The sequence below is a fragment of the Prunus mume genome, linkage group LG7 (genome assembly GCF_029339155.1).
Source record: "Prunus mume cultivar Tortuosa linkage group LG7, ASM2933915v1, whole genome shotgun sequence".
Lineage (NCBI taxonomy): Eukaryota > Viridiplantae > Streptophyta > Magnoliopsida > Rosales > Rosaceae > Prunus > Prunus mume.
The window spans coordinates 8399566-8411744 of record NC_142704.1 but is presented as its reverse complement, the minus strand read 5'-3'; the positions used below and the strand labels follow the sequence as shown (position 1 = coordinate 8411744).

Below are 12179 nucleotides of genomic sequence, written 5' to 3'. Positions count from 1 at the left end.
GACAACGTCAAGACCGACTGACTTAGCCATTCAACGTTACAGAAAATGTAGAATAATAAAGAATATGTATGGTAACATATTTAAAGAATATGCATGGTAGCATATTTAAAGAATATGTATGGTAGCATAGAGTCTGGAGTTACATCTCACAACTATCAGTATCCCTGTTTTCCATTTTCGATCATGAACATGAAAAACTGTTCTCCTGAATACGTCAATCTACTTCAATCTAATTAACAAAGCAACAGCCACCCTTGATTGAATAAATCAGTGATACAAATTCATCCATCAATTCGAATGAATAATCAATTTCTTTGCCACCAACCTAATGCCTGCACTCTGCTGATAGTCATATGGGTCCAAGGAGAAGAAAGCATCCATAAAACTCCCCTGTTTGAACAAGGTACTAAGTTCTGAAGCATCAAACTTAGTGAAGACTAGCCTCTCCTCAGTGCCAGAAGGCTCTTTTTTATATATCTCTGTGGCATAGATCGCAACATCCCCATACTGCTGTCTGTATACTGCAGAAACAAACATAGAAAGCATCGCATATCTAATCAGCTGAGATGAATCTTCAAGGAGGGAAATTTTGAAGTACTCTTCATCTACACTACTAAAAAGGTCATGACTTGCAAGGTTATAAAACTTTGGCTCAGTTTATTTTGTAGAAAAAAACAGATATTATAAAGCAGAGTTTGATACACTGGGATGAAATGTTAACTTTCTCAATAGCCAATGAACTGCAGAAAAAACCTGTGTTTTCTTTTGTGTGTGTGTGTGTGTGAGAGAGAGAGAGAGAGAGAGAGAGAGAGAGAGAGAGAGAGAGAGAGAGGACTAAGACTAGAACTTACTGCAATCTCACTGTAGGGTAGTTGTAGAAGCCCTCTTTCCGGATCACAACGGTTCTCCATTCGGAGTTGCTTCCAGAATCCACAGACAACTTCTGTGCAATGCCATCACAAGCATCAAGAACTTCACATAAATTTGGTGATGCATCAGCAACAATATTCAATCTTGGTCGTCCAGCATGATCAAAAAACTTTGTATTGATTCCAAACCGTAATTTCATACGCCTACAGCAAAGCTGCAAAGTGACATCTTTGTGTAATAACTTTATCCTCTGACTCCCACGATACAACGGAGCAAGGGAAGCACAGATAGAAGGAATAAAAACTTCATCAGGCTGTAAAAATCCCACACTGCTATTGCAACTCTCAGATGCAGCAGCTGGGGAAGAACTATTGGAAGTCTCTGATACAGGTACTTCTAGCATGGTGGTGTCTGGCTGATTCAACTCTTTCTGCACTTCAATGCTGAGTGGGGCCATGTCAAAGGGATCCGGTTGAGCTGTGATAGGTTCAACCAGATTAGAGACTTCTGCGTTTTGATTCCTAAGAGATGCTATTGGATGATTCTCCCCTGTTCTTTGATTTGTAAAAGATAACACCTGAGCATCCTCATGCATAGTTAATGAGGAAGTATTCATGTTCATTTGTCCCCTCTTCTCAGCAGATGATTTTCCATCACTACGACTTCTTGTGGTAGCATTTGGAGAAACCCAACTGTTCTCCGTGAATATATCTGGGAGGCTCGACTCCTGTGAGTACATCAGACTTATAGTCAATTTTTTACTATTGATATATTTTCTTGAGTTTTACCTTCAAACAGTCCAACAAGTGAAATTCAATATAACTATACGAAGTGTGAATATATTAATGCCATATTAATAAAGAATGAATTCGTTCTCCATGCCTTTCAAAATAACATTATTACCAAGAATAAGACGGTTGCACAGTATTTCAAAACTTCAAGATTCATACGAACATCATCCAAACTCCTGAAAAATCACTAGATAAAACATTAGTTCAAGAAAACCAAAATGAAATCAAGAGTGAGTAACTAAATTACTAGTATGTTTGCACAAATACCTATGTGTCTGCTGTCCAAGCCCAAAATAGGTTGCAAGGGTGGCCATCTGCGCAAAATAATACATCCCAAGTATGTATCAACATTCACAAACAAAATAGATCAACATCTAGAAGCTGCACATCTTTTCTGCCTCAAAATTACATATTTCATTTTGTCCTTTAAAGATTGATTTCGAAGAATTTAAAAAACTTATTTGAATCAAAATCTAACGGATAAGATTTATCATATATACACACACATGTTATATATGAGAGATGGAGAGAAAATGTACCTTCATGTTACCAGCTCTTCTTCCAAAGCGCTGTGTCAACAATGCCAAGGAATCAATTGTACCCTTGGGTTCGGGTGCAGGCCGACCAATGTGTGCGAATGCTTCCCGGATCCGAGCACAATCAAACCTCAGTATGTTGTGACCTGCCCATATACGTCCTACACACAACAACCATAAAGAAAATATCCCTCAACAAAATAAAATATCAACAAAAAAGTTTTGATGTCATCATTGAAATGAATCTCAAATTTTCCACTACCTACAACCTCAGAAATGAAAATCCGAAGCACCCCTTAATTTTTTTTTTAATTGAGCTTAGTTTAGTTCAGCTAATCTTGCTTGAGTCGTTCTTAGTATTCCGATTCCTTCCTTTCATACCAAAAACAAATTCAACATATTAAAAAATAAAAATAAAAACTTGCTCGCAATTCAAACCAAACAAAGCACGAATATCACTTCATTTATGAAAAAGAATAAAAAATTTCACTTTTTTTTAAATTTTTCCTCAATTTCTCAGCAACCAAACACTGACAGTTAGAGACTTAGCAAGAAAGGAAAAGGGAAATGAGCAAACCATGGAGAATGTCGTAGACCGTATCGGCGATCTCTTGAAAGGTAGGGGAAGAAACGACGGCGTCTCTGGTAATGCCGTTGCAACGCACGGACAAGGAGGAGATTGAGGAAAGGTCGGCGGGTCGCACCAGGGTGGAGTAGCTCTCGAGCTCCACCAGTTTCCTAGGGCAAACCAGAATCGACCCGAACTCCAATATGGTGAACCCCTGGCCAGGTCGGGTCGGCACCGTCGTCTCCACGTCGAAAAAAGCTATTTCAAACCGGTCTTCGCTCCGACTCACCATTTTCTATCTTAGCCAAAACGACAGTTACAGAACGATCGTGGGTTTTGATTTGATGCTCTAACACTTTATTTCTTGAAATTTAACCCGCCAAGTGTATATAAAGGAGCGGTTGAACACGGCTTTGCTTTCCGACCTAAAAAAAAAAGAACACGGCTTTGCTTCCTTGGTGGGGTTTTGTTTGGTTTGCTATTAATTTAGTTTTTGGGCCTAAACAGGCCCACGAAAAAGGCTTTTGCTTTGGTCCTGCTTGTCCTCAATAGGTGGGTGACCTGAGCAAAGAAGCAATATGGGCATGCATATATGGTATCTCATTCCTTGCCTTGCCTTGGTGTATGACCAAAGCTTCAAATAACCCTAGGAGCAAGCCATGCATGAGGCACTTTGCCTTCTTGGAAAGCATGAATTGGTGCAAGCTCATTATAATTTAAGTGTCTTTTACTTCAGCTGTCTCAGAATCAAGAACACATCTTAGCATCCTATACTTAGTTTCAGTATTTCTTTAGTTCATATGGATAAGAAGAGGGCAGATGTAAAATATTCATTTGAATGAACCATGATGTTGTGTTGCATGCAATGGAAGCCCTCTGATTACAAAGAATGGTACATCTATTTAATTTACAAAGACTGTTTTAACTTTACAGGCTAAAAAGTTTGAGAGAAAGCTTGAGGACATGCTTCTGTTTGACTTACCCATCAAGAGCTAAGAATGATTCCAGTGTTCTACTGTCAACATAGGACTCTGAAAGAACTTGTGACTCTAAAAATTAAACAAAAAGGGTCATCACAGAAAATGATATCCCACTAGAAATGATGAAAATGGATGCAAGTCTCATACACCGTATGTCAGACAAGATGTTTCCAGTAGCATGGCAGATTGCATTGCAGGAAAATTGACCCGAAGCTTTCCAAATTCAAAAAGAAGAGAGAGCTGTCTGAGATGTCGACATATTTTTCTTGCTATTCTGCAACATGGGAAAGCATATCTGATATGTCTGGTTTGGAGCCCTCCTGCAGTGCTGGCCTGGTGATTTCACCAAGCATCTCATAGATTACAGATGCATGCTTATGGGTCCTATCACCTGCCACAAAATCATGAACAACTCCATTGATTTGAACCCAACTTCGGCCTGGGGGCTTTCTCACGCCCATCTTAACCATTTTCTGCCTCACAGAAGCAACATCTAGCCATCTTTTAGTAGAGGCATACACGTTTGATAAGAGCACAAGATAACCTGCAGCTTGGTCAGGGTCAAGTGCAACTGTCAATTTTTTAGCCACATGTGATGCGAGCTCAGCATTCTTGTGAAGCCTACAACCGCCAAGGAGAGCACCCCACACAGCTTCGTTTGGATTCATGGGCATAGTCTCCACAAGCATATGTGCTTCTTCTAGAAAACCAGCTCGGCTCAAGAGATCAACCATGCACCCATAGTGCTCAATCCTTGGGGTAAGTCCGCAAGTTTGCATCATGAACTTGAAAATTCGGCGGCCCTCGTCAACTAATCCAGCATGGCTACAAGCACACAAGACACCAATGAAAGTTATCTCATCAGGTCTTACATCATCAACTCCGGAGCTCAGCATCAATTGAAAGATATGAAGAGCTTCCTCCCCGTGACCCTGCTTTGCAAACCCAACGATGATGCTGGTCCACGAGACAGTGCTTCTTCTTGGCATCTGATTGAACAATTTATAGGCTTCTTCAATTAAACCGCAACTGGCATACATGTGTATGAGTGCATTGTACAAAGTCACCAACCGTGGCTCGGACTTCATCCACAATCTCTCTTCAATGTACCAGTGAATCCACCTTCCCAATTTCAAGTCCCCTATTTCAGCACAGGCCGATAACGCTGCCACTAGCGCCACCTGGTCCGGTTCCACATTGGACCTCCTCATCTGACCAAACAAAGACAAAGCTTGCTTGCACCTCCCGTTTTGAGCACACCCCGCAATCATGGTTGTCCACGAGACAATATTCCTCTCTGGCATCTCGTCAAAAACTTGCCGCGCCTCATCAACATTCCGACACCTTATATACCCCGCAAGCAGTGAATTCCAACTCACAACACTCCTCTCACCCATATCGTCAAACACCCGGCGTGCATACTCAACGCCACACCCTGACCCTCCACTAATTGCGTACAAATTAACCAAACTCGTCTGGACAAACACATTAGAATCAAACCCATTTGCCAAAACTCTCGCATGCACCTGCTCCCCTTCTCTCACCAACCCTGACCTCGCACAAGCACTAAGAACATACAAATAAGTAAACCCATCAGGCTCAGCCCCCACACCCACCAGCTGATTATATAATTGAACAGATTTTCGGGGAGTTTCACTTCTGGAATGGCCTCTAATCATCTGGTTCCACAAAGTAGTACTAGGGTTTTCGACATTTTCAAAAATTTTGAGGGCATGATGGAGACACCCAGAAGATACATAGAATGATAATAATCTAACAAGAATGTAGCTTTTTTGGTTGAACCCGTGAACAAGTATTTGGGTATGAATTTGGGTAAGTTTTCTTATGGAGTTGCAGCTCTGTAATAAAGAGAAGAGGTACTGCTGTAGAGCTCTAGAGGTTGCAGGGCTGGTGGCGGGAATGGCTTCCATAACCGACATTTAAAGAAGCTATTGGCAAAGCAAAACAAACTTGGCGTAATAATAAGGAACTCAACGACGTCGTTTTAATTGCTCGAAATAATCATTCGAGCAAATGTCGAAGCTCTTCTGTTCCACACACACACACCCATCTTCACCTACTACCAGTTCCACTTCCACCAGATGTTGAAGCTTTTAAGAGCACTTTCTTTCTCATCATCTCCCTCTTCTTCTTCTTCTTCTTCTTTTTCTTCTTCCTCTTCCTCTTCTTCGTTATCCAATTTCACGAGCACCATACTCAAATGTCAAACCCCTACCCAAGCACTAGAGCTCTTCAATATTGCGTCAAAGCAAATGGGCCCAAGAAAGAATCTTCAGCTTTATGCAGCGATTACCCATGTTTTAGTCAATGCCCAACGGTATGTTAAATCCAGGTGCTTGATAAAGACCTCATCCACGACCTTCAAAAGTTCTGCAACCCCAGCCGTGCTTGTCACTTGGTTTTCGATGCACTTAACTGCTTAGAAAGCTCAAGGTTTTCTCCAGATGTGTTTGGAGTGTTAATTATTGGGTTATCCGAGATGGGCCTTGTTGAAGAAGCCTTGTGGGTGTACCGCAACATTGGGGTGTTGCCTGCAATGCAGGCTTGTCATGCGCTCTTAGATGGGTTGGGGAAGACCGGTCAGCTCAAATTGATGTGGGAACTTTATAATGAAATGAGTTCTCGTGGATTGTCACCCAGTCTTGTTACATATGGCGTGTTAATTTGTGTATGTTGTAGAGAAGGCGATAACTTGAAGGCCCGTAAATTGTTTGATGAAATGGGTGAGAGAGGGATTAAACCAACGGTTGTGATCTTTACATCTATTATTCGGGGTCTGTGCAATGAGGGTAGAATGGTGGAAGCGGAAAGTATATTTAAGATGATGGGGGAAGCTGGTGTGCTCCCAAATCTGTGGACTTACAGTACTCTGATGAATGGGTATTGCAAATTGGCTAATATTAAGCAAGGCCTTATCTTGTATGGGAAGATGCTAGGCGATGGCTTGCAGCCAAATGTTGTGATATGTAGTATTTTAATTGATGCACTTTGCAAATTAGGCCAACTGAGAGCTGCAAGGAGCGTTTTTGTATATATGGTTAAGTTCGGCATTGTTCCTAATAAATCTGTGTATAATGCTTTGATTGATGGGCACTGTAAGGTTCAACAATTATCTCAAGCTATGGATTTGAAATCAGAGATGGAAAAGTTTGGAATTTTGCCGGATGGCATGACTTACAGCATCCTAATTAAAGGTCTGTGTACTGTTGGTGGAGTGGGAGAAGCACATCACTTACTTCAAAAGATGGAGAAAGAGGGGTTAATTGCGGTTTCTGTGATTTATAATTCACTAATTGATGGGTATTGTAAAGAACACAATATAGGGAAGGCTTTGGAGGTGTGCTCTCAAATGATTCAAATTGGTATGGAACCCGATGTCATCACCTTCAGTACTTTGATTGATGCATATTGCAAGATGGGGAACATGGAAGCTGCTATGGACTTGTACTCACTGGTGAGTAAAAGCCTTGTGCCTGATATAGTAACTTACACAACTTTGATCGATGGGCATTTTAAAGTTGGTAATGTGAAGGAGGCTCATCGGCTGCATCAGGAGATGCTGGAGGCAGGCCTCACCCCGAATGCTGTTACTCTTAGTTGCTTTATTGATGGCCTGTGTAAAAATGGAAGGACTTCTGGTGCAATCGAACTTTTTCTGGAGAAAACTAAAGCTGGCCCCTCTATATATTCCCCAAATCACATAACTTATACAGCTTTAATTCATGGTTTGTGTGAAGAAGGCCAAATTTTCAAGGCAACCAAGTTCTTTTCGGAAATGAGATGCTATGGTTTGAGACCAGATGCATTAACTTACGTTGTCATGTTAAATGGGCACTTCAAAGCCAAGCATATGATTGGCGTGATGATGCTGCATGCAGATATGATAAAGATGGGTATGATGCCCAGTGCACGCATATGTGCAGTCTTAGCTAGTGGTTATCGAGAAAGTGGTGACCTAAAATCAGCTCAGGCATTGTGAGGAGGATAAAATGGAATTAGGTTGGTTCTTGGTCGTAAGAGGCTACAGTTTGGAATAGAATTAAGGTCTCTATATCGGGTTCATGCTGTGTTATTGGCTTAAGTAACAGACAAGTTGGATTAACATTACGTCTTCTCTACTGAGAGGTAAAAGACTAACCTATTTGTTGAATAGTGCAATGCTTACTATTGTGAACGGGTTTTAAAGCCTGCAAATATACTCGGATGCTCATGGTCATTGTCAAAACATTCCTGATTCGAGTTAGGCCAATCTTGTTCGACAGTTTCTATTGCTTACATAAACTAGCTCTGTTGGTTTGGTTCATATTTGTATTGCAATTTGTTAAAGTTGTCACAGAGCAGAAGTTAGTGTAGCAGCAAACTTGGATAATGTGAAGTTCATAAAATCATGTTATTTTTTTATTTGGTCGAATGAGGTGATATTATTAAGGTTTGAAATCCTCAAGATATTAGAAGAAGGGAATGTTGCTTCTCGCATGGAATTCTCACAGCAACTTTCTCAGTGTGTGATCAGTCCAGGGCAAGCCTATTTGAATTTCCACTCCATAAAGCCTTGTCTTAAATGTTTTGGTTACTTTGAAACGGATAATGAGATTCCTGGAAAGGTTTCCTTTTATCCAAACAAGGGTGGCAAAGCCTTCTTTCCCATTTCATATGACTGAATGTTTTGCTGAGCATGTGACTGAAATTTTTTTGCTGGATGAAATCATGGATGTGCTTGATATTTTGTCAGTTGGTAAAGGATGTGATGGCTACAATATACTCATGTATGATACTGTGAGATAAATTTTATGGTATAGCATGTGCAGCAAGAAATCTTGGGCAAGGATAAAGCCTCCCGTGCATCCAATGTACTTCATTGTTTTTTTTCTCTACTAATTTCTAGCTGTGTCCACATGCAGCTTGTATATATATAGATATAAATCAACACAATGCTCTGCTTCTATAAATTTGGGTTTTGGGGTTTTTTTGCAGTAAATGATTAGAAGTTTTGGATATAATTCTAGTTTATTGCAGGTTACGCATTAATTTCAATTTGATCATTTTGAGAAAATCAATCTCAGTTTTCGAATTCTGGAACGTATATAGTCCAAGACAATTATTGTGCAAGTTGTAGCATAACATGTGGTGGTTATGTTCTGAAATGATTTTGGTGCTCTGAGTTTAGTTGTCGTAATCCATGAGACAATGGGTTTAATCCTTAAAATGGAGAAGGAGCTATGAGCTTAATTTAGAACTCTGAAAAGGTGAGATGTTGTAAAATTTATTATCAGATCCTCAAAATATCTGGCTGGAGGCCGTGCAAGCCGACCCAAAGTTTGGTAGGCCAAACTTTTTGTTGGGTAACTGGTGTATTTGTAGCATGGGAGTTTGATTGCTGCATGGATATGTGCATCTCTAGGCCTTGTGCTTGTGTGCTGCTGATCTGAATTGCAATGGAGAAAGGTAAGCAAATAGACATTGGCAACAGCAGCAGGCATTATGGTAGCAGCAGAGCTAAGATCAAGAACATGTCCATTGATTGTAGCAGAGTAAGAATTTTGTCGTGTGACCGCGACGCAGAGAGTTGTGAGGAGGTTTGCACACTACTGGCAAAATGCAGTTATCAGGGTATGTAATGTAACATAACGTACGTGTATGTATATAGCAATCCTTTCTTCTTGCACTTTGATCATGGGCTGAAACGAAGTTCCCAATTAATTGTTTTCTTGAATTCCAAGCAGTTTGGAGTTTGGATGTATAATATGCAGCAGCTCTGTTTTCTAGCATTTGCAACCTTGAGTTCCAATACTATTATCAACAGTATAGCCGCTTTAAATACTCCCCGCTATATTTTTAAATATATATACGAATATTTTGAAGTTATAGCCGGCGGCTATACCCTACACTCTTTAAGTATATTCGAATATTTTAAGAGTCCATGCTATACTTTAAAATATATTAATATTTAAAGAGTATAGCTGCTTTACTCTTTAAATGCATTCGAATATTTTAATGGTATAGCCGCCCAGCTTACTATTAAAATATTAATATTTAAATAGTATAGCCACTGTACGCTTTATATTTTTCAATGTTTTAACAGTATAGCCAGCCGGCGATACTGCACAAAATGGTTAATTACTTTATTTATTATTTCTTTAGTGAATAATTAGTATTTATATATTTTATTAATTTCATAAATTACTTAATTAAGAGTAATTAATTATTTTAAATTATTTGGTGGACTTTGTATTTTATTTTATTTAGACAAAATTAATTTGTTTAGTTTAGTTAGGTAAGATCTTAACTTTTTTTTAATTATGATTATGATTATTTATGTTTTAATTAATTATATTTACTTATCTTAAATAATTTTGTGGACTTTAAAATTACTTTTAATTTCTGAATATATTTTTTAAATAGTTTTAATTTTTTAAAATTATTTTAGTATTCCAAAAATGGGTTTGAGCCTCCAAACCTTAATTCCAAGTCTCAAACCCTAACCACAAGACTATTATGGGGCACTTATGATGCGATTAGACTTGGATACTCACGTAATTTGACCTAGGGTTTTACAATTAGAGTTATGAAATTTCGCCAAGAAATAGTTTATGTCGTACTAACCCCAAGACCTAGTTTATGAGTATTAAATATTATACAAATTTATAAATAAACCCAATCCTAGACATGTATTTATAAAAAAACTCAAACACTATTTAAACATAGAAACACACCCAAAATCAACCCCAAAGTCAACAATTGTATATTTTTTGGGTGTGTTTATAAATGAATTTTGAGTGTGTGTAATGATGGGTTTTGGGTGTGTTTATAGTGTTTTGGGTGTTGGGTTTTTTTTATAATTTGATAGTGAAACTCCCTAAATATTAATTATTATGTATATATAATCCAAACCCAATCAAAAGGTGAGGCCCAAGTTCCACTCTACTAGACCCAACTTCCACATAGCACGTGTGGAAAGACTCCCACTTAAGAGGAGTAGAGACTTTCTCTTCTTTTCTAACGTGGAACTTAAGTTCATGTATTTCATTCAAACTCCAACAAGTAGTTAATATTATTGAATCACGTTGTGACTTGGATTTAGGATTTGGAGGCTAATATCTATTTTCAGAATATTAACGACTCAATTAGGTTCAGACATGTAAATAATAAATGTCAAGTATATCCTAACAAAGCAGAGGATCCAAACCTATAAAAAAAAATTGCGCAACATTAAAAGATTATAATTATTTAAGTATATAAAAAACAGTATAATAAAAACATATTAAATTAATGATTGACGTAATCCAATATTAAGAGTCGTTTAGATTTAAAATGAAAGTAGTTATTAACGATTGTTTATTGTTAACTTCTTATTTTTACTATAAATTTATTAAGCTAATTACTAAACGTCAGTTTAAACCTTGTCTTGTCAACAAAGATAACTTATATTTTGCCAACAAAAAAAATAAAATGGATGCTCTGAATGCTGAGTGATTCATTGATATCATCCTTGCTGCAGTTGGCCTTCCCATAGTGCAAGCACGAGAATGTTGAAGTATATAATGCAGGCTCTCCATTTCCAGCATATTTCAGTGATCAGTAAGCTTACTAGTTTTACATCACAAACCTTATGCACTATATTTCTTGTATCAAAATAGATAAGAACAATATGCTTGGGAGCCATGTAAATCAGCACATCATACTTTGCCTTCCTTGTTGTTTTGAAGTGCTGTCGACGCAGGACGAAAGCCGTTTTCTTTACAATTTCGTAAAATTTGGTGCTACTGATTATCTGGTCAAGCCATTATGCATTGATGAGATATTAAACTTGTAGATCCACTCTTGTAGGCAGAGGAAGCCTCCTAAGGTAGGCATCCCTCTCTTTTTTTTTTTTTGACAACATGAGAATGGCTGGTTACTGAGTGATCCACATTGTGCTCAAATCTTTCCCTTGTCACCAACTAAGCAAACAGTTAAATCGAAAAACACTCATATATATTTGTGTCTTTGTTTGGTTTTTATTTTCTCTTACAGGGGCTCTAGCCGCCACGGAAGAGCATTAGTCTTGTGGTTTCAGCCAAAGCAACTATGAACAACATCCTGGTGTTAGATGACACTATCACAGATGAAGAGTTTCCAGAGGATCCAGAGCCGACTTTGTGCGCATGCGTATCAAAAAAATAAATGGCATGATTATAATGACTGAGCTTCTATGTTGCAAACAAAATTTGGTTATCCATGAACTTCAAAATCCAAATTGTTGCAGGAAAATAAGCATATGCTCCATGAAGGAAATGCTTAGGCTCAGAAGGGTTTATTTTATAGTTCATGCTTGCTTTTATGATTCAAGAAAAATCTAGGGTTAAACATTTCCCTGGCCTCAGACAGAAGAAACAAGCACCTAGGAGGGATCCACCATGACTATTAGCAAGGT

The 12179-nt window shown here is 38.5% G+C and overlaps 2 protein-coding genes and 2 pseudogenes across 3 annotated transcripts; 2 read left to right on the top strand and 2 right to left on the bottom strand.

Annotated features, from left to right (window-relative positions):
• Positions 1-22: 22 nt before the first annotated feature.
• LOC103338478 (protein NEN1-like) lies at positions 23-3554 on the bottom strand. Its single transcript, XM_008241685.2, is given in 7 exon segments — positions 23-505; positions 507-521; positions 852-1597; positions 1774-1837; positions 1929-1975; positions 2201-2358; positions 2775-3554. Coding segments are annotated over 7 exon segments (1530 nt in total). The 5' UTR covers positions 3058-3554; the 3' UTR covers positions 23-288.
• A 91-nt stretch (positions 3555-3645) lies between these two features.
• On the bottom strand, positions 3646-5685 carry LOC103338548 (pentatricopeptide repeat-containing protein At5g66520 pseudogene; annotated as a pseudogene). The gene has a single exon (XR_016128470.1). The product of XR_016128470.1 is annotated as a pentatricopeptide repeat-containing protein At5g66520 pseudogene (transcript).
• Positions 5686-5847: 162 nt separating this feature from the next.
• Positions 5848-8177, top strand: LOC103338550 (Pentatricopeptide repeat (PPR) superfamily protein). The gene is given in 2 exon segments (XM_008241762.3): positions 5848-6103; positions 6106-8177. Coding segments are annotated over 2 exon segments (1896 nt in total). The 3' UTR covers positions 7746-8177.
• Positions 8178-8865: 688 nt separating this feature from the next.
• On the top strand, positions 8866-12168 carry LOC148915387 (two-component response regulator-like APRR1; annotated as a pseudogene).
• The last annotated feature ends 11 nt before the right edge of the window (positions 12169-12179 follow it).